The sequence below is a fragment of the Rhincodon typus genome, chromosome 3 (genome assembly GCF_021869965.1).
Source record: "Rhincodon typus isolate 14 chromosome 3, sRhiTyp1.1, whole genome shotgun sequence".
In the NCBI taxonomy this organism is placed as follows: domain Eukaryota; kingdom Metazoa; phylum Chordata; class Chondrichthyes; order Orectolobiformes; family Rhincodontidae; genus Rhincodon; species Rhincodon typus.
This window is the reverse complement of record NC_063334.1, coordinates 97524860-97545935: the sequence shown is the minus strand read 5'-3', so window position 1 is coordinate 97545935 and position 21076 is coordinate 97524860. Positions and strand designations below refer to the sequence as shown.

General features: G+C 37.3%; 1 protein-coding gene across 6 annotated transcripts in view; it reads right to left on the bottom strand.

Annotated features, from left to right (window-relative positions):
* Positions 1 to 2432: 2432 nt before the first annotated feature.
* Positions 2433 to 21076, bottom strand: part of cert1 (ceramide transporter 1) — a 109073-nt gene continuing 90429 nt past the window's right edge. For 4 of the 6 annotated variants that reach the window (XM_048619421.1, XM_048619443.1, XM_020534879.2 and 1 more), the window contains 7 exons: positions 16099 to 16194; positions 15768 to 15900; positions 14510 to 14580; positions 12991 to 13119; positions 11123 to 11252; positions 7032 to 7168; positions 2433 to 5933 (listed from right to left, as the gene is read on the bottom strand). In XM_048619421.1, the coding sequence (XP_048475378.1) occupies positions 7041 to 7168; positions 11123 to 11252; positions 12991 to 13119; positions 14510 to 14580; positions 15768 to 15900; positions 16099 to 16194 (687 nt within the window). In that variant the 3' untranslated portion in view covers positions 2433 to 5933; positions 7032 to 7040. The remainder of the gene's footprint in view (positions 5934 to 7031; positions 7169 to 11122; positions 11253 to 12990; positions 13120 to 14509; positions 14581 to 15767; positions 15901 to 16098; positions 16195 to 21076) is intronic. The other 2 variants (XM_048619427.1, XM_048619455.1) reach the window with 1 other exon arrangement.

Here is a 21076-nt window from a genome sequence, read left to right as displayed (position 1 = left end):
CCTTGGCAGGTGAAAGATGGACCAGGGGTCTGAATTCCTTGTTAAGAATTCAGATTTTCCAAAAGCAACTTTACAAAAAAACAATTCCTAATAAACAGTGAGCACAAGTAGCAAAGGCTCTAATTAAGTGAGAGAGTTCACAGATAAAATACCCAAGAAACTACCAATTCCAAAATCTGAATCCTATTATCCTAAATTTAACATACTATGGTATCCCAAAGTGTCTATCCATTCATTTACTAAAAGTAGAGTTTATTTTTAAAAAGTAACAATCGATGGAAAAGTTAAAGTGCATATTTCAGGGTGGCAAAATGTCACCTATGATGGACTTATTTAGTGAAGTAAATCAGCAGAGATACTTCAGCCTATCAGCTTAGGTTTCATCACATCTCACCATCTTTTCAGTTACATAGAGTTTAACCCTCTGAAGCCACAGCAAAAATGACTGCAATGCCTATGTTACTGAATGCAAACTAAAAATACTTCTAACTCACGGCAATAAACAAACAATCTTAACTGAAAATAATGACACCCCAAACAGATGATGATTAAAAATCCCAACAAATGAATAAAATTTATACATTTCAGTAAAGAAAGTTTAAGTCAAAGACACAAATTGTACTATATACCTGTGACATACAAAGTATTTCTTGCAGTTCTAACATATTTAACCATTAATTTTGAGCGCATTTTACTCATTTTCTTCCAGATTCCACCCAACCTGAAGGTTCAGTTTTCAGCTCACTGTCAAGAACTAAACAGAATCTGCTTAGTAAAAACACCCCTGAAAAGAGCTACTCACTCCTCAAACAGCATTTCCTGCACAATTATCCATAGAATGCAAATCAGAGTGGGAGCAATAAATCAAATGCAGCTCTCATCAGCAACATGACTACTACTAGTATGTGATCATGCCTCCCACTGTAGTGTTTCCATTTACTGAGATTTTAATATCAATGGTAGAGTAACAGTGCCTACTGCTGATCCTAGAGAAGGATCCCCATTCACGGTTACTGAGGCATGGACCTCACCAATTCGAATCCGTCACCAAGTTAGGGGAAACTGATTCGCCAGATGTCCATTAAGCAGTGTAAAAAGCCAATCACACTTTAGTATGCTCACAAAAAAACTGCACTGATCAACTTTCACTTCTAAATTTTCGAGCAACAAACAACTGAGTCCACGTAAATTGGAATAAAGTAGATGTTAAAGATTCTAGACTTTGATATTTGAGAAATCTAACATTTTGCAAATATAAAAGTAGATTTTCAGAGACAGTTTTTCAAGCAGTAATTATGAACCTATTTAAGACATTAGAAGTCTATTAATATCTCATTGAATAAGGCAGAACTTTTTCAAACAAAAAACAGCAAAGTCAAGTTCTTGTCTGTTCAAGTAATTTCTAGTTGATTGCAGATTAAAGACTCTTTAGCGCCTAAGGATAGAGCCTATGGGCAGCAGGGAATAACTAATAGCCATTTCTGTATTTTCATATTTATCTGCATATTGCAGACCTCAGAAGTTACTGTCAGCATCTGAGCAGTAATAATGTTGACAGTTGCAAACTCATTACCACAAAGTTCAGGCTATGTTTACTGTTACACTATGTATAACAAATGTATGGAAGAAATATCCGAGGCATATTTCTGGTGAATGATGGATAAATGCATCATCTGGTACAGGGACTGTGACATACAGGCTACAAAGACAGTTCAATTTTTTGGCCTGGGCAGAATTAAGCCAATCCAGTTGAGAAAATAAAAATTGGAAGTACTGAATCTGTGGAGAGAGAAACAGAGTTAATCCTTCAAGTCCAATTTGAATCTCTTTTGGAACCAGTTATGAATTGCAAGGAAAAGAACTAAACTGACTACACTGCTGACTACACTGCAGTTAGCTTTTGGCCAAGTCAGAAGTTTGGACTTGACCCTCAAACCAAACATGCGAAGTTGTAATCTAGGCTGACACTTCACTACAACAGTGAGGAATTCTGCACTGTAGAGGTGTCACCTTTACAATAGACGTTAGACATGAAAATAAACATGCCCTGTCTGACCCCTCGGCTGGATATGACAGAACATCCTTTAAAGATCAGCGAGCATCTTCTTCCCGGTGCCCTGACCAGTTCTCACTCCTCACATCACTAAAATATAATTTAGTCGTTTATCTCATTGCTGTTGGTGGGACATTATGCAATTTTTTTTCTACAGTAGTGATTACAATTCAAAGTACATCATGCTGAGAAGCAAAATGCAATGAAATCATGAAAGGTGCAATTACGTGTCAACCCATTAAGAATCATTTCATCTTCATGACGGAATACTGAGGTGGAAACTGATCACTATAGTGCACTTAAGTTGTATTGAAATTGCAAGAATTTTACCATTTACATGTAATTAACATTTCAAAAAAAACAGACAGAATACCCAAGATCTTCTATAATGTTTTAATACTTTTCACTTCTTAAATACTGGATTTTAATTTGTGATAATATGGAGGAATTAAACTTTATAAACTTATCTTTTGCACATTGCTGATTGGAAAAACTGTTTTACAGTCCAACATCACAGACACATTAACCAGTGTTTTGCTGTACACAAAGCTAAATCAGGATATAAAGCTTTCATAAAACAAATCTCTTACCACATTCTACACATTCAACATATTTTGAAATAAAAGTCCATATTTTAACCTGTAAATGATGTGTTTTTACATTCCAGAAAAGTTTCAATACTTTACAATCCCCTTTTAGTGTAATCACTTTATACCAGAATAATTTCAAAATTACATCACATTTAGTGCAATTGTGACTAGCAATATCAAGTTCTATACACGTAAACTTCCCAATTTATTAAAAGTTAGCTTAATTTAGCTTATCAGGTTTTTAACCTGGATCATTGCTAAAGTTCCCATTGATAAATTAGTCGGGTATATAACGGCTTTTCATTTGGAATATTCAATCAAATTTTATAGTATGCCACCCCCAAGTTCCCGATAAAATGTATGCACACACTTTGTTGGTTACTCAGTGATGAATGCAAGGGTTTTTAAACAACCTGAAATTAACAGTTGCTGAAAGCAAGCAGCATAATAAACCACCTGAATCTGTAAGCTACTGAACCTCATGTTAACTAAGAATCAGGTACATTACTCATTTATGCAATCATGACATCAATCTGTATACTTCTACTGCCAGTTGTAACTTCTTGCACAGTTGAAGGGCATTACACAGGGCGGATGAAAATAATTTTCCACCACAAAAAGCATCATGTTAAATTAACCCAAGGAATAAACAAAAACCGGTTAGATGAAAACTTCAATTTCTCCCATTAGCATGGACACAAATTTACCTAACACATCTTACTAATGTTTTTAGTAAGGTGCTGTTATGCGGGATATTCCTCAATGCACAAATATTCCCTTTTCATTGAAGCAATGACTTCTAGACATTATCAAGTGGTGGTGGTGAACTTCCTAGATTTGCCATTACTGCTGTGCTTCAGACTTGAACTCCCAAAATATATCACTGCAATGTTAGGCCTTACTTGCTGCAGTCCACAGCCAACACTACTCCTTTACAATAAGGATCATTGTTACCACCATTTCTCAATGCTAGCAGTATCCAAGTACAAAGAGGCCACACAATATCCAATTTACTGTTTTAATTCTGATTTTCATGTTTATCTTAATACTTGCAACTGAAATGTTAATTTTATATAAAATGGATCAAGGGAATAGGGAAATTCTTGCAAGAAATAATCTTTTGAAAAATTACTTGGAAGACAAGTTTAAAACAGGAGGGAACAGAGTCGAAAAAAATTGATCCAGTTAGTCACTTGGGTGTGTTTTGAGGTTAGGGGCTAGTGCAGCATCTCTATTTAAAAATAAATCTGCACATAGTAGGAATTGTAACTACTATTTTAGGGAGTGCACTGTGAACTTAATTTCATTATATCCTCATCAAGAACCAGCTAGGATTGACTACTCCCACAATTCCTCAATGACAAAGCAAACAAAATATCCAGTTTTCTGCATTTCAATGGTACAGTAGGTCCACATAACCAGTTATTCTATTTGAATACAGCAAAACCATTGCATTCAATTTAGAAAAATCTTACTTCCTGTTGATTTATTACTTATCACAAATTAATTTTAAATACAGATATGAACAGTGTGTGGTGAAGTATGGAGGTGATCAGAAAGATTTTCATTATAAACATTTGGATTTATTAGCTAGCCTAAAAGTTCAAGGATAATCTAAGTATGAAGTTATCCTCAATCTTCACCACACAGTTATTCATACATACCAGCTTTCTTAAGAATCAATTTATTGAGTGCAAAACAATCCTCAAATTTAGGCACTTTCACATTTGAATCTGTTGCTATGCATACACAACATAGTTAGTGATGATATTGTGCTGCAAAAATAAAGTCTGCTGGTCACATTGATATGCATTTGCTTATGTCATATTAGGTGTAATACCAATTATTAAAATATTAAATGTTCTATGGCAGCTCTAAATGCTAGACGCACTAAAATAAAAATCAAGTCTTGGCTGCAAAATGAGTGGAGAACATTGTGCACAACGTACAGTGAAAGATTTCTAGAATCCAGCAGTCTTAAAAAAGATGTGTAATTTTAGCTGCATCCAGTAACAGACACAGCATGAAGTATTCCATGGAAATCAACAGGAAGAAAGAAAAGGTCTGACTGCACAGAATTTCATGGGAATTGAGGTTCTCTAGATGCATCCATTCCACAAAGTGTATCAAGAGCATATAAATGTATTCCTGAAATACAACTGGCTAGTTCTGATTCAACATCAGGAACCACGCTTATTTTAATTCAGAACAGATTTTGCACAATTGCATTAATGAACAGAACTTGTGCACCTTTTGAAAGTAGTGCACGAACGATTTATGCAATGGGTTTCACCTAAGCTTAGCTGGTGTACCTTATTCACAATAATGCACACCTCTATCAATATTGCTTAAAACACAGTCATTCATCTTTCAACAATGTCTACACTGGTCATAACTAAAACTCCAATCTATTACAACATGAAAAATCCTTATTTGACATGTTTCAAGTAATCCTCCTTTCAGCCCATACCACCATCTTAAAAGATTTCAGAACTTTCAATTACAACAGAAAATACATATGTAACAAATATACAAACTAAAAATGCAGTAGAAATATAGTTTGTAAACAAAACAGAAATAAAGCTTTTCAAAATCTCCATCAGAACTAGATGTTCTTCATGGGAGATCGTAAGAAAGAGAAAGGGCAAATGCCAGAGGTCAAAGGGCTTAGACATCCCTGAATTAGTTTTATAAGAAATCAGTTTCAATGTTAGAAGCAAGGACTGGTTTTAGAACAGTAGAAGAATGTGACGAGTTCAGTGATTATAGAATGCTAACTAGCAAGACTTGAGTAAGACTTAAAGAAATTACACCTTACTGTAGACCCCAAAGATGGCTAACATTTGAGCAACTTAACATCACAAATTTGGTTTTGTTTGTTGCAAAAATGTTGAAATTTTGGCCATGATTATGCAGGCCTACAACAACAAACATGCTTTTTTTTTAAAAACAATTAACGCCTTCAACCTATTGTTTTTGATCCAAAATGTGATTGTTTTTGTAAAAAAAGGCTTGGTTAAATTGTAAACAGCTGATGAGCTTCACGTACAGATGAATTACACACAGACACACTAAAATGGAACAGATCAGCCACAGATGTGAAATGACAGCCTACATCAATTAGGTGCAGGCTGAGGACCACGACTGGCTTACAAGGGGAAAGAATGCTGGAAATTCATTGGGCCAGCATGAAGTCACTGTGATCCTCAAGCGTAGGAGGGCACCTTTTTGTCTGCATGTTGATCGCTGGGGAAAGCATGGTCGAAACAGCAGCAAATCCATGCTGAAAACTAAAGGCACAAGATGAATTACTTCAATATTCATAAGACTACTGTTTGAACTTGCTATTTGTATACTTCCTTAAACATCAGAACAATTTCATGACAAAATGGAACACTAATATAGGGTATTTCTACTCTCAATCTCCTACAATCCATTAAATAATATTTCATGATAGAATCTTCCTCAGATTATTTATCTGAAAACACTATAGACCATTTCAGACAGTGGAGTAGTGGTGATACTACTAGATCAGTAAGCCAGAGAACAGGACTAATGATGGATTTTCAATTCACTTTCAAAAAACCAAAAGCAAGTCTCAGTAACAGTTAATACAAAACCATTGTTATAAAAAAATCCGTCTGGTTCACTCATGTCTATTAGAGAACAATAAACGTTTGGAATTAAGAATCTGACGATGACCACGAAACCAGGGAAAAACTCGTCTGGTTCCCTTGAGGGAAGAAAACTGCCATCCATACCTGCTCTGGCCCACATGTCATGCCAGACACATAGCAATGTGGTTGACTCTTAACTGCCTTCTGGGCAATTATGTATGAGATATAATGCTGGCCTAGCCACTGACAACCACATCTCATGAAGACTTTTTAAAAAAAAATTGCCGTATTTACCTAGTCTGCTTCCAGACTAACAGCAAAATGTTTGACTTTTAATTGCCCTCTGAAACACCCGAACAAGCTACTTAGTTCAACAATGATTAGGAATGGGAAACAAATGCTGACTTTGTCAGCCACACATCCCACTAAAAACAAATTCATGGAATGGTTCATTTATATCAGCGATCTTGTAGTAAAATTATACTGTGCTCTTCTTCCTGGAAATATCTACCCCCATGTAGAGTACTGTTATAATTCAGCAAGGAACATGCTTTTAAAGCTGGATTAATGCTAATCAGGCAGTTTGTGTAATCATGGAGAATCTTCAGAGTCAAATAATCTAAACAACCCAACATCTACAGAACTACAATCTTCAAATTTAATTAAGTGTCAGCAGTTATGAAAACATTAAGTCGTTTGTTCTCACCTTCCTATTGTTGGCATTCCTATGTTAATGGCACTTCAACAAAAATAACTAATGTTACATCATACCTCTAGATACTAGAAGAGAATATCTTTGCCTGCAGTTTTCTCCTGTACATAGGACGTGAAACGTTTGAGGAATTTGGGATATTCACGTTTTGCAACTGCTCGAAGTACTGATGCTGGTGCCCATCCTCCAGGATTTACTAAGAACAAAAGAAACAACTTAACCACCACTTATTGGACAAATTGAACAGTTTAAAAAGACAAAGAACAAAATGATTCACCTCCACTATTTTAAACAATGGCAGGTATTTATTTGACAAATTCAAGATGTCGCTGGATGAAAACATTTGCAGAATGTACATATAAATAAGCTTCCGCTATATCAAACAGTAATGCAAGCCAAATCTTACATTTCAAAACATGCTATTGTAAAGATCACATCTCTCTAATTAATTATTTTTGGACTAGGGACTGAAAAAAATAGGGACTGAAAAAAAAGACACTTCTTTAAACTAAGGAGACTCTGCAAAGCAATGACTGCAGTTTAAAAAAAAAATCATACTTACTGGAGCACATTGAGAGAGTTATAAACAAATGCTTCACTTTCCCTGGAACAGGGACACCAAAAGCAGATGCCAGCAGAGCCGACTGATTCTGAACTAAGGGACGCTTGCTTGACAATGTTTAGATTGGTTCCTAACCAGGCAACCATAGCTTGTGTGGGGCTAATGCAGCAGAGAACCGTACAGCCCGGAAAGAAAAAGCATAAAAAATAAACCTTTATCTGTCTGTCTGTCTCTCTCTCTCTGCCTCTCTCGTCTCCACACAGGACAGAGAGTCTCCAGTAACAACTGTCTTCCACACACTTAACTCTGCAAATCCCTTGTTGAAAAAGGAATAAGATGACTTCAAGGACATTGAAAGGACAGAGGCTAACCAACAGAAAGACTGTCAAAGTAAATGGATCTTATTCTGGTTGGCAAGTTGTAACTAGAGGGTTTTGGTCCTCAGGCCTCCAACAACTTACAATCTACATCAATGACATGGATGCAAGGATAGAAGATACTTCAGTCAAATTTGCAGATGACACAAATAGGTGGGAAAGCAAACTGGAAGGAAAAAAGAGATTTGCAAATGGATATGGACAGATTAGGTGACTAGGTGATGAAGTTTAACATGGATAAATGTGAGGTTCTCTATTCTGGTCAGAGAAGTTATCTAAATGGAGAGAAACTTCAGAGTGTTTCAGTGTAGAGATGAATTACAGAAAAGTAATATGTAGATACAGATAAGGATAATAAAAGATGCCAAAAAAACCATTTGCTTATCAGATATAGAGTATAAAAGTAGGGAAGTGTACAAGGTTTTAGTGAGACCACATTTTGTGTAATGTATGGTTTTGGTCCCCTTACTTGAGGAGATGTACTTTATTGAAGGCAGTTCAAAGGTGATACACTAGATTGATTCCAGAGGTGAGTGGTTTGTCTTACGAAGACAGTTTAGGCCTACATTTGCGAGTTTAGAAGAACGTGGAGAGATCTAAATCATGTACATAGATGATAAAAAGGATTTACAAAAGAGAGATGATGTTTTCTCATGTGGGTCAATCTGGAACAAGAGGCCATAGTTTTAGGATAAGGGGTAGCAGATTTAAATCAGATGAGAAGAAATCATTTCTCTCAAAGAGTCATGAATCTGTAGATTCCCAGAGCAAGGGGGATTCTGGAACGTTCAGTAAATTTAAGGAGATAGACACATTTTTAATTAGTAACAGGTCACAGAGTGAGCAGAAAAGTGGAGTTGAGGCCAAAATTAGGTCAGCCATGATTGCATTAAATGGCAGAGCTGGCGTGAGGGGCTGAATCGTTTATTCCTGGTTCTTATGTTCTATGTTATCGAAGGACAAATGATCATCAGCGAATGAGATCATCGGTGTGCAAACAACCTTGTGTTTTAAAAAAAGGCTCAAAGGAATTGAAAGAAACCAAAAGAAAACTTAATGAAATACTGTGGTCCAGGCTGATGCTATCGAACTGTTTCCCTTATTATTTTCTTTTTCCACTCTTAATAGCCATATCTTGTCTATTTTTCTGTGTCTGTATGTGAGGGGGTTAATTTAAGAGACAGTTTAAGAATGGAGTTAAGTTAGCAATTTATATTTCCTTTCTGCAAATAAAGACAATTTGTTCATAATAAAGTTATTTTCTTGTTAAGTAAAGAGATCTGGTGAATGGGTTCTTCTAACCAGAGTTTGTCAAATGGAACAGGTCTGGCGCCAGTGGACTGGAGCACTGCTAACACTGTAACTTTGTTTAAAAATGGATCAAAAGGTAGACTGAATAAGTATAGGCCAGTTAGTCTGGCCTCAGTACTGGGCAAGTTATAATACACAATTCTGGGCACAAGATAAACTCTATTAGGCACACAGTAATCGAGGACAGTCAGTATGGATTTTTTTGGGAAACACCTAGTCTGACTAACTTGACTACATTAAGAGATGGTGACAAGTAGGATTGGTGAGGGTATTACAGTTAATGTGGTCTACATGGATTTTAACGAGGCTTTAACATGGCAGACTAATTTTTAAAAGAGCTAATGGGATCCAATGGAATGTAGCAAACTGGGTAGAAAGTTAGCTCAGTGGTATGAAATAAATAGCAATGAGCGCTTTTGAGAGTGGAAGGCTATTTCCGGTAGGGTTCTATAAAGGCAAAGTACAAAGTCCTTTGCATTTTTTTCATTCATGAAATTTGGGCATCATTGGCTATACCAGCATTCATTACCCATACTCAACTGGCCTGGAGAACTTGATAAAAATTTGTTTTCTTGGGCCACTGCAGTTGGGAAACCCACAGTGCTGTAGCATAGAGGAGCGGTTTCCTTCGGTAGAAATCCAGACCAAGGGGAAATAAATAAAGAGAGATAGCTATTTAGGAGTCAAATCAGCAAACATTTACTTGATACACAGGAAATAAATGAGGTGATGCATTTTTGGAGGATCAAATTTAAGCGTGAATTATTCTGTTAACGAACCCTTAGGAACATCAACATTCAGATGGATCTGGGCGTGCAGGTCCACAGTTCCATAAAAGTGGCAACACAGATGACCAAGGTGATTAAGAAGGCATATGGCATGCACACCTTCATTGGCCAGGGCATGGTGTACAAGAGTTGGCAAACCATGCTGCAGCTAGAAAACCCTTGTTATGCTGCATTTGTGAGTATTGCGTGCAGTTTTGCTCACCACACTATCAGAAGGATGTGGAAACTTTCGAGAGAGCTCAGAGAAGGTTCACCAGGATGTTGCCCGGTCTCAAGGACATTAGCTATGAGGAAACGTTAAAAAGACTAGGATTATTTTCACTGGAAAGACAGCGGCTAAGAGGAAACTTGATAGAGGTCTACAAAATTATGAGAGGCATAAATAGGGTGGATAGTCAGAGGCTTTTTCCCAGGATTGAAGTTTCAATTGCAAGAGGGCACAGGTTCAAGGTGAGAGGGCAAAAGTTTAAGGGAGATGTGAGAGGAAAGGTTTTCATGCAGAGCGTGGGCAGAGCCTGGAATGCACTGCCAGAGGGTGTGGTGGAAGCAGGCACATTGGTAACATTTAAGAGGCATCTGGATGGTTGCATGAATAGGGAGGGAAGAGAGGGATATGGACTGAATAAGGGCAGAGGGTTTGTTTTTTAGTTTAGTCAGAGCATGACGATCGACACAGGCTTGGAGGGTTGGAGGGGTGAAAAGTCTGCTCCTATGCCATACTTCTCTTTTGTTCTTAATAGAAATCTGGTACTCTTCAAATGTCTGGGAAATTTGCAGGACTTTGGTTGGGACATGGGTATTAAGTGACATGGAGTCGAGTCAGGTAAATGAAGCTCAGATACAGAATAACCATGACTGAACAGAATGGCAGAATAGGTTCATGAGCTAAATTGCTAACCACACTTTATATGCCACTTCAATACTGTCACACATCTTCTGGATTTAGGGGTGTAGTCACAGGCTTGAAGGTGCCACCTGCTAGTCGACATTCAAGAGTGGTCCTTTTAGAAATTCCCATCCAAAGTCCTTCTCCACAAACTGGAAGAAGGAGGAGCACTTCCTTGCAGCTGTACACTTGATTGGAACTCAGCAACACAAGGTCTGAAACTCACCATTAGCTACATACGTGATCTTGCATAGGATGTTATCTCTGCTGATTGCCTGGTTCCCTTCTGGTGGGCTTACTAGTGTCTGGCAGATCATGGCAATGTTTATTTTGGCCCGCACACATCTGTTATTCTGCTGTGAAATAGGTGGAGTAACACATCATAATTTTGACCTTGCGCAGCGTACAGGATTGAATTCTCTGCAATTACTTAAGAAACTTTACATGTCAGCATGAATGAATTGCAATATTTTCCATTTTAACACCAAAACAAAATAGTTTAATTTAAGGTCTTCTGTATGCTTAGTTACCCTTTAACCTGCAGCTAATTCAACATAGAAGGAAGAAACTGATGAGGAAAGGAAGAATAGAATATGAATGCAAGTAGAAAGTATGGATGTCAATAATCAGGGAGCACAGATTGAAGGCAAGGAGCAGGAGATTTAGAGGGGATGTGAGGAAGATGTTTTCCCTGAGAAGATGGTGGGTACCTGGAATTCACCATCTGAAACAGCAGTAAAGGCAGCAGACCTTAAGATATTTAAGAACTGTTTAGATAAACAATTGAAATGCCATAGCACAGAAGGCTACAGAGCAAGTGCTGAAAAATGGGAACAGATAGTGTTTGATGATTGCAATGGACATGGGCCAAAGGGCCTCTTTCCATGCTGTAAAAACCCTGACTTATGAGACAGGAGGTACTGTACATGGCATAAATTAAAGATTGGCTAACAGGAAGAAAACATATTTGGAAAAATTGATTGTCTCAATTATTTCTTTTATAATTTCTGTAATTAAAATGGCACCAAATTGTGGCAACTTATACACATCTCACTGTATTTTTGTAAATAAGGGTGACAGTAAATTGCAAATCTATTCTATTCTAGTAGGGTATGGCAAGGATACTCGGGCCCAGCAGTTCACTACGTAAGAATTGGATATGGGGACCATATGTAATATTATTTGCAGATAATTCAAAGCCAAGAGGAATGTGTATTGTGAGGAAGATACAAAATGGCTTCAGGAGGATTTGGACAGGCTTAGTGAATAGGCAAGAACACAGAAGATGGAATATAACATGAAAAAATGTCAGGTCATCCACTTTGGTTGGAGGAACAGGTATGTAGTTTTTTTAAAAAATGATACATGTTGGAAAGTATAGATGTACAAAGGGACCTAGATGCCCTCGTTGATAAGTCACTGAAGGCTAACATGCAGATGCTGCAAGTTAATATGAAGATTGATGGAATGTTACTCTTTATTGCAAGAGGATTTGCCTACAGGGGTAGTGAAGTCTTGCTTTAATTGCATAGAAACCTGGTTAGAGCGCTGCTGGAGTATTGTTTTTAAGCTTTTGTCTTCTCATCTCAGGAAGGCTATTACTGCCACAGTGGAAATGTAACAAAGATTCACCTGACTGGTTTCTGGGATGACAGGACTGTTCTACGAAGAGAATTTGGGCAAATTGGCCTGGATTCTCTTGGGTATCGAAGAATAACAGGTGATCTCTTGAAAATCTTCAAAATGCTTAAAGGGATAGGCTAGTAATGTGTTCCCCCTGGTTGGAGAGTCTAGATCCAGGAGATATAATTCAAAAATAAGGGGGTGGCATTTAGAACTTCTTTTATTCTGAAGGTTGTAAATCTTTGGAATTCTCTAAAGAAGTGGATTTGAATATATTTAAAGTTGAGATCGATAGATTTCTGATTACCCATGATGTAAGCATTCTGGGAATAATGTGTAAAAGACTTTGAAGTATTTGATCAGTCTGTTAAATTAAATGCCAGAGCTGGCTCAAAAGAACAGATTGGCCTCTTCCTGTTCCTTATGTTCTTAAAGTTCCCTATGAAAATCTGTGTGAAAATACACACTTACAGGTGCACTATCATGCTCCACAGAAAAATTGCAGACAAGCCACGTATCCGGATCATTTTCATTTGTAGCTGGAACTTTTCGAATTGCAGATAGGTAAAGAACATCTCTTTGTGAAGCTGGCCAAACTCTCTAGAAAAAAGGGAGATAAAATAGCTTAGCAGCAGCAAACAATAAAGTCAAAAAACACCTTCCATTACAACAAGTCTTCAACACAATGCAGCAGGTATATACTGTGAAATAATTACACATTTGCAAATCACTTGAATGAAAATGAATTTAATTGCCAACTTGGTCATTTTCTCACGGAAAACTTCAGAATTATTAACGCATCTAACTTGTGGAGATTGCTACTTTTGCCAATGGCACTACTTTGCACTCTAATTCCCTCGTCTCAGCGTTTGAGTAAAAGCAAAGTATTGCAGATGCTAGCAATCTGAAATTTAAAAAAAAGTGCTGCAGAAACTCACACTCCACCATTAACACCAAAAGTATTGGTTGCCAATCTCTGCTTAAAGAATTCTATGATTTGCTTGCAGAAAAATGACTGCATTGTGTGTGATCTTCATACCAAACAATCAATTCTTAAAATGGTTAGCTCCACAAGCATAGAAGAAATATGAACCTATCAATACCTCTCCTAGTCTCACTTTTGGACAATTCTGACTAATCTATTCTTCAAAAGTTGAAATTAGAAGACAGCAGTAACAGGAGGTTAATAGATCCCCAAAATGCTACTCAGAGAGAGCGAGAACTGCAGATGTTGGAGTCAGAGTCACACAGTGTGGAGCTGGAGGAGCATAGCAGGTCAGGCAGCATTAGAGGAGCAGGAAAGTCGACGTTTCAGGTTGGGACCTGTCATCAGAACCTTCTGAAGGGTCCCGGCCTGAAACATCGACTTTCCTGTTCCTCTAATGCTGCCTGACCTGCTGTGTTCCTCCAGCTCACACTGTGTTGACTCCCCAAAATGTTAAGCTCATCTTTTCTGATCAAAATGTGGGCAGAATAAGAAAAGGAAAAGACAAGTTGAGCAATTTTCCAAAGATGCTCACCTTCTCAGAAATAATGTACAACTTTTCCCATTATTAATTAAAATACCTGTGCATTGGAGGTCACAAATACTATTAAGAAATAAACTAATTCAAATAGGAAACAAATCATTTCCGTCAATTCACAGATAAACCTGAACATTACTGTAAAATTCGTTCAGCTCTGTGTAATAGCATTATTTCCAGAGGTTAATTGCCTGATGTTGTGAAGGTTAGATTTGAGATTGGTGGCATTATGGTTCATTGGAGTAGAACAAGATTTACTTTGTATTTGATCATGACTGATGTCAACACAAGGTGGAGTAGAAAGGAAAAAAAAAACTTAACTCCTGGTACTGACCATCACTGGGAAGAACAGTTAAGAAATCCATTAAAAATACAAAATAGAAAATAGATTATTTAGCAGCTCCCCCAGTAAAAGAACTACACCAAGTCACTATCTATAATATTGTAATATCAAAAAAAGGACATACCTTGTGTGTCTGGTAGATGATGATTGCATTATCCGATAGAATTTCTAGTACATGGAAATTTTCAATGGTTGCTGTGGAGTGTAAATGGATACATTCCTTGTCAAATCACTACATACAAATGAATGAGCACTTAGAACATGAAATAAGTCATTGACGACTTTGATTTGGTGGAGGGAAGAATTCTGATCAAAGAAATCCTGAAAAGTATGTCTGCTGTCCTTTAAAGGAAAAAATGGGATCTTAACACTCAGCTGAATTACTTAAATAGCACAGCCTGTGCCATTTTACCATCTCATCCAAAATCAGCATCTCAGGCAGTGAGCACTCCCTCAATATTGTATGCAGATGTTACTCGTAAGAACAAAAAGTTCAAACTTAAATAAAAGTAACCTACTTCTGAAATTTGATAATGGTACAAGATTGGGGATCACTTACACATAGGGAAAAGCAAGATGTCAGAGACAGATGAGCATCATCAGTATTAGTATTATTTTGAGCATTAATTGCCATCTACTGCATTAGAAAAAAGGACTAGATTGCAGTTTACCTTAGTCAACTGTGTTGTATGGCCACGAATCATCACTTAATTAAGATCACCTCTAGCCAAGATTTCATTTATCTGTTAGATATGGGCACGCTGACTAAGCCAACATTCAACATTCGTTATTAGCCTATCCTAACTGTTATTTTAGTCTATTTTAGAGAGCAGTTCAGAGTCAACTACAATGCTGTTGGTTTGGAACCACATGAAAGCCAGGCATTAGTGAACCAGATGGGTTTGCACAATTATCAAATATTGTTACACGCATGCCATTAGGCTAGCTTTTATTGCAGATATTTATTGAATTCAAATTTCACCATCTGCCGTGTTTCCAAAATGTTAGCCTGGGGATTCTGGCTTACTAGTCCAGTGACATTATCACTATGCCACTGCCTCCTTAAGAGGCTACCAAACAGCGTAAAAGCACACCTGGACCTTGAACACTATTGTCAGTATCTAAACAGGAAGTGCTTGCATAGCTAGGCTAAAGTCATTTTCTTGGAGCGTTTAACAATAAATTGCAAGTATTTACTGGAATTAAAAGAAAGAGGCCAGATTTAGCTTATGGGCCACATGCCATGTAATGCTGTTGTATCTGAAAGGTTTGCTTTTACTATCAGAGACCACAAACTGCTACTTATCTGTCAATAAACTCTAAAATTATTTAAGATAACTTCAATAAACTATTAATTTGAAATTAATCTAAAATATTCATACTTTCCCAGTCATTGCGAACATCGACATTCCAGAAGTAATGGCATACTTCATGACCTGTAACTCCTTTGACAGAATGCGTTGCTTTGAGAGGATCTAAGACAATCCCATTTTCTTCTACTTCTCTCCTGTAGACCTGTACAAAATGGAGGACTAAGGGTGATTGGGTAACTCTGGACTTTAAAATGTTAACAAACTGATATTACTCTCAACCTCGTACCTCCTGAGATCAATCTTGTCTTGAAAAGAAACAAGTAAATGAAAATACCTATTCTTTTCAAAGCAAACTGGACTGACCTTTTAAATACTTTCAAAAAGTGCAAATATTCCTCACCTTCATTTCTCCCTCTTCCACCACCAACTGCCAATTCGCATCACCACCTACATCTTGCAGAGAATATTGCATATGATTTTGCACCATTTCTTCAACCTGTAAAGAAAAAGAGCACCTGTTTTTACAACCTACACTGTAGCTGACTATGCATATAGGCTGTAATCTTGTTTGTGGCATAACCAACAAGAAATCAGCTACTGCTGGAAATTCAGACTACTTCCATCAGAATTTCTCAAAAGTATCTACTCCCCACAGACAATTTCAGAGAAAGGAACAAGTGATTTGGCTCAAGACGACTGGCTCTTTTTAGGATATCACTTCCAACTTCCTCACCTCTCTCAACATTACCGAGCTGCAGAATATCAAATTGCTTCAGCTGATTTTCCTGCTAACATATTCACATGTACTGGTCATTAGGTGAAAAAATAAATGAGCCCGAATTCCAAATTTATTTCTTTCTTTCTCCATCCTAGTTTTTGAACCCTTTGAAAAAAAATAATTTGGATCAACAATTTCATCCTTAAGTTTAACATCAGATTACCTTCACATCTGCTTCTCTGCAACAAAAAAAACAATCCTTTGTTCGATGAAATAACTTTGTGCCTTAGCCCCATTACTTTTACTGCACGGTATTCTCCATGGAGTCACAGCAGCCACCAAGACAAAATGTTGCTTTAGATAAGGTTTGCATCTCAGCTAAAGCAACTCAGCATCTGTTTGTTATCAAAATGGGCTGATTGACACGAAGGGAATTTGCCTTGCAATAAACTATCAATAATCTATAATTTGTTACAGCTATACAAGAAATTGGTAGGACCTCATTTGGAGTACTGCATACAATTCTGGTTGCCCTGCTACAGGATTAATGTTATTAAACTGGAAAGGGTGCAAAAATGGTTAACAAGGATGATAGAGACTGGAAGGTTTAAGTTAGAAGGAGGCGCGGATAGGCTGGGATTTTTTTTCCCCACTGGAGATTAGGAGCCTGAGGATGACCTTATAGAAGTTTATAAAATCACAAGGAGTATAGTTAAGGTGAACAGTCAAGGGAATCCATACTAGAAAGCACAGGTTTAAGTTGAGGGGAAAGACTTAAACGGGACCCGACAGGCAATCTTTTCAGAGGTGATGCATATATAGAATGAACTACCAGAGGGAGTAGTAGAGGCGGGTTCAATTACGACATTTAAAAGACATTTGGACAAGTACATGGATAGGAAAGGTTTAGAAGGATCTGGGCCAAAAGCAACAAATGGAAGTAGTTCAGTTTAGGAAACCTGGCAGCATGGACAAGTTGGGCCTGTTTCTGTGCCGAATGATTTTATGAGTCTATGACTTTATATTAAATTTGCTTTGTATGCCATTTAAAGTATTATTCTTGCTCTATTTGTATATCTTTTTAAATCTGAGGTTTTATTTTTCCCCTACATAAAAAAGTGCTTCCCCCCTGCCACCAGATACCAGCTCACCTTCAAGATTCTTTTTCTTTTTGAGGCTCCAGAATAAACATCCTTCCTGTTTTTAACCAATAATCTAGGTCCTGCCCTTTACAGACCGCTGGTCAAACAATTCCTACTCGACTCCTGTTGTGCCTGCTCAACCTCCAACTCTATGGCGACAGCAGCCCTGCCACACTCAAGGGTCTCTACAGTACACTGTTCCAATACATCTCAAAGTTCCTCCTCCTCTGCCTGCAATCACTGCCAAAATTCCATACTTAATCCTCATTCTCATTTACATCTTACCATTTGGAGGGCTATCTAAAAACCAAGAATGCTAACAAAACCCACCACAGTAGTGCCAACACATTTCTGGACCCTTCGACTGTAAATGTCTCCAACAACTTATCAGTAAACACAATTTTCTCCAGCATATCATCAAAACTAAGTCTTCAGCTGATACAAACTTGAAAACTTCAACATCCAGCCTCACTGGTCTCTCCAGCTGAACTAAGAGGCTCAGAATTGTGAATGGCACTCCAAGATCCAAGCTCCATTTGCTGCCCAAATGTAATCAAAGACTTCTCTTTGATCTTTTCCTACCCCAGTCCCACTAGTGTTTATGTTAAGGTGTTGATGGCAATCATTATATAACTAGGGTTTCAAAATGCTCACCATCCATAATCTATAAGTCACTCAATGATCTCATCCAAACCTTCATCCCTGCAGAGGCTAACATCTACAAAGTTTATCCTCTTCAAATTCCAAAGGACTCCCAGATTAAACATATTGACCTCATATGATCTTTTCTAGCTTCTACTTGTTGCAACCTGCTCTTCACTATATAGCCACTTGCTGCACACACCGTCTTAAATTTTCTCCACCATCCTCAACTACCCTCCTTGCTTTAAGTATATTCTCTTTAACTGTGACTCCAGTTACTATCTTCTGTCCTGTCAGTCAGGTATCCACTCATTAATTTCTTTGCAAGGTAGTGGATAAAGATGTCTCAATGTGAAGAACACTCTGTATAGTAATATAACAAACACTATGCTGCTCTCTGGTGAAATGAAGCGGGCTCTATATTTACAATCAACAAATGAAAATAAACATAACCACATGGTTCATAACCCACATGAATGATGCGGTAACTCTACAGTTGTGAAATGTATAAACATGTCACCTGACAACTTTCAAAGCCTATGTTGCCTTATACCTTATGAATACAATATCATGCTTAACCATTGGCGACATCAACTTGTATACATTCAATAATAGCAAAGTATAGGGACCTCTGCAACTCAGTACTAAAATAAAACAAGGAGCACCAGTGTCAAAACAGTCATCATTCCAGTTATTAAATAAGGACAGAACTGTAACAATATAGTTTTGAAAAATGTAGCTACTTTGCAGGAACCATTGAGATCCTCTGGGTGATGAGTGGGCCATTGTACAACCATAACAAACCTTTCAATGGTAAAGAGATAATCTCATTAGATTAAGCTTCAATTACTTGGAGATTACAGAAACCCAATATCAAGTTACATAATCAGTATTCAAGCACATGTGGCAAAAATAATGAGTAATGTCGCCTTAAACAATTTGGTCAAGATAAAGTTGCTCAACATTCTTATGACTGAGAGGCACTAATCATCATTTTGCCCAAGGAGTAAGCTCAGAAAGTAGGCAACCCAAGAAAATCGCAACTTCAGAACAGTTCTACAACTCCATCTTCAGGGAAAAATCTGCTCCATGAAACTCAGTAGTACCAACGGTAGGTGAACAATGATCTTCAAAAGTGATGAATCCAGCAGATAAGTTCCACTGGTCTGCAAAAATGCCACTGACAAAGTGCTCATCACCTTTGGGGCACATTTATAATTATTGTTCTTTCACAATTTATTCAAATATAAATTTTTTTGCTGCAATTGGATCTCTGACCACCTATTCTGCTTTGCAAATGTTGACAGGATCACAGGACAAATTTAACATCAGACGTCAGATCTGCCACAATCAGAGCGAAGCCTCAAACATTGACACCTTGTAAAAGTGCATACTTTTAGATGCTATTTGTCTGACTGGGAAGTCCACTTTAAGGTGGCTTCCTGGATCCGAAAGATTTCTAAAATACCCATTTACTGAATACAACTATTAATCTCAGTGTACAGTGGAATTAAATGGCATGAGTTCAAATCAATGATATTAAGGTGTGAAACTAAGCTCACTAAACTAGTAATTTGTAGACAAGTATAATAAAACTATTACAATTTGTTGCAAAAAGTCAATTAACTGCCTTAAGGAAAGAAAATCTGCACCTGTACTTAGTCTGGCCCACAGATTAACCTCTAAGCAATAAATGCTTTTTCACATATTCTAGGACAAAAGATTTAAAGTACCATTTGCAGGCAGAATAAAAAACGTAATGGAGATTGTTCCAAAGTTATAATTATTTTACTTGAAATTCTGAAATCCTACTCAAATTATTCTTCAAAAAATTCCTTAAAAGGCAGATATGATTATTTTGCTTCTAGGTCTAAGGGAACAAGAACACAAAACTATATAGAAAACACCAACTGTTGATTATTCCAACAATCTGCTTCTGTACTTGTGAGTTATAAATTATCTAGAGAATTAGCCAGATGATTTTGCAGTATGGTCCATACAAAATGTACAGCATTTGCTCATGAATAACTTTTACTAGGTAGCATTGGGTAAATCTAGTATTAACCACACATCTCCCCTTATTAATCCATATATTACAAATACAGGGACTGTATAATGGATGGAAACGTTTACAGTATATGGAATATCTCTGAAGACACTGCAATAGTTTAAATGTGGAGAGAAGTTCAGGAGCTCTAATTTTACTCCTCTCAACACCCTCACTCGAGCTCATCTCATAATTAAGCCAAGTAACCAAATCACCCCCACGGCCCAGTCACCACTGCTAGTAGAGATTGTAAAATGGCTCCCTTTCTATATGTATTGTCCTTTTCACATCTATATTACAGCAAACAACTCAAAAATTTACAAGAGATATCCACTCCAGCATTAACACATTTCTCCCCATCGCAGAATGGTTACAGCACAGAAGAAACCATTTGGTAGGTTGTGTTTGTGCTGACTCTCTGAAGGAGTAATTCACCAAGTGCCACTCCAGCAACTTTTTCCCCACAGGTCAGCATTACCTTCTGTTTGATAACAATCCAATTCCTCTTGCATGTGATTGAATCCACTCAGGCAGTGCATTTCAAATCCTAACCTCTTACTGCATGTAAAATTTTGCTTCATGTTGCCATTGCATCTTTTGCCAATTCTATTAAATCTTAAACATTGCTGAAAAGAGACAAAGTCAAAATTTTTTTGTTTTCAAGTTTACACAAATATAACAAACTTTCTGGTCTTAAAGTCTCTGCCCCTGTTAACTAGGCCTGAGATACCTGTTGTAGTTGCCCATGGCTGAACATGACAAGATGGCTACTGGGGGTTCTCTTTTTAACTGACACAGACAATCTAAGGAAATTTTAGCTGATGTAGCA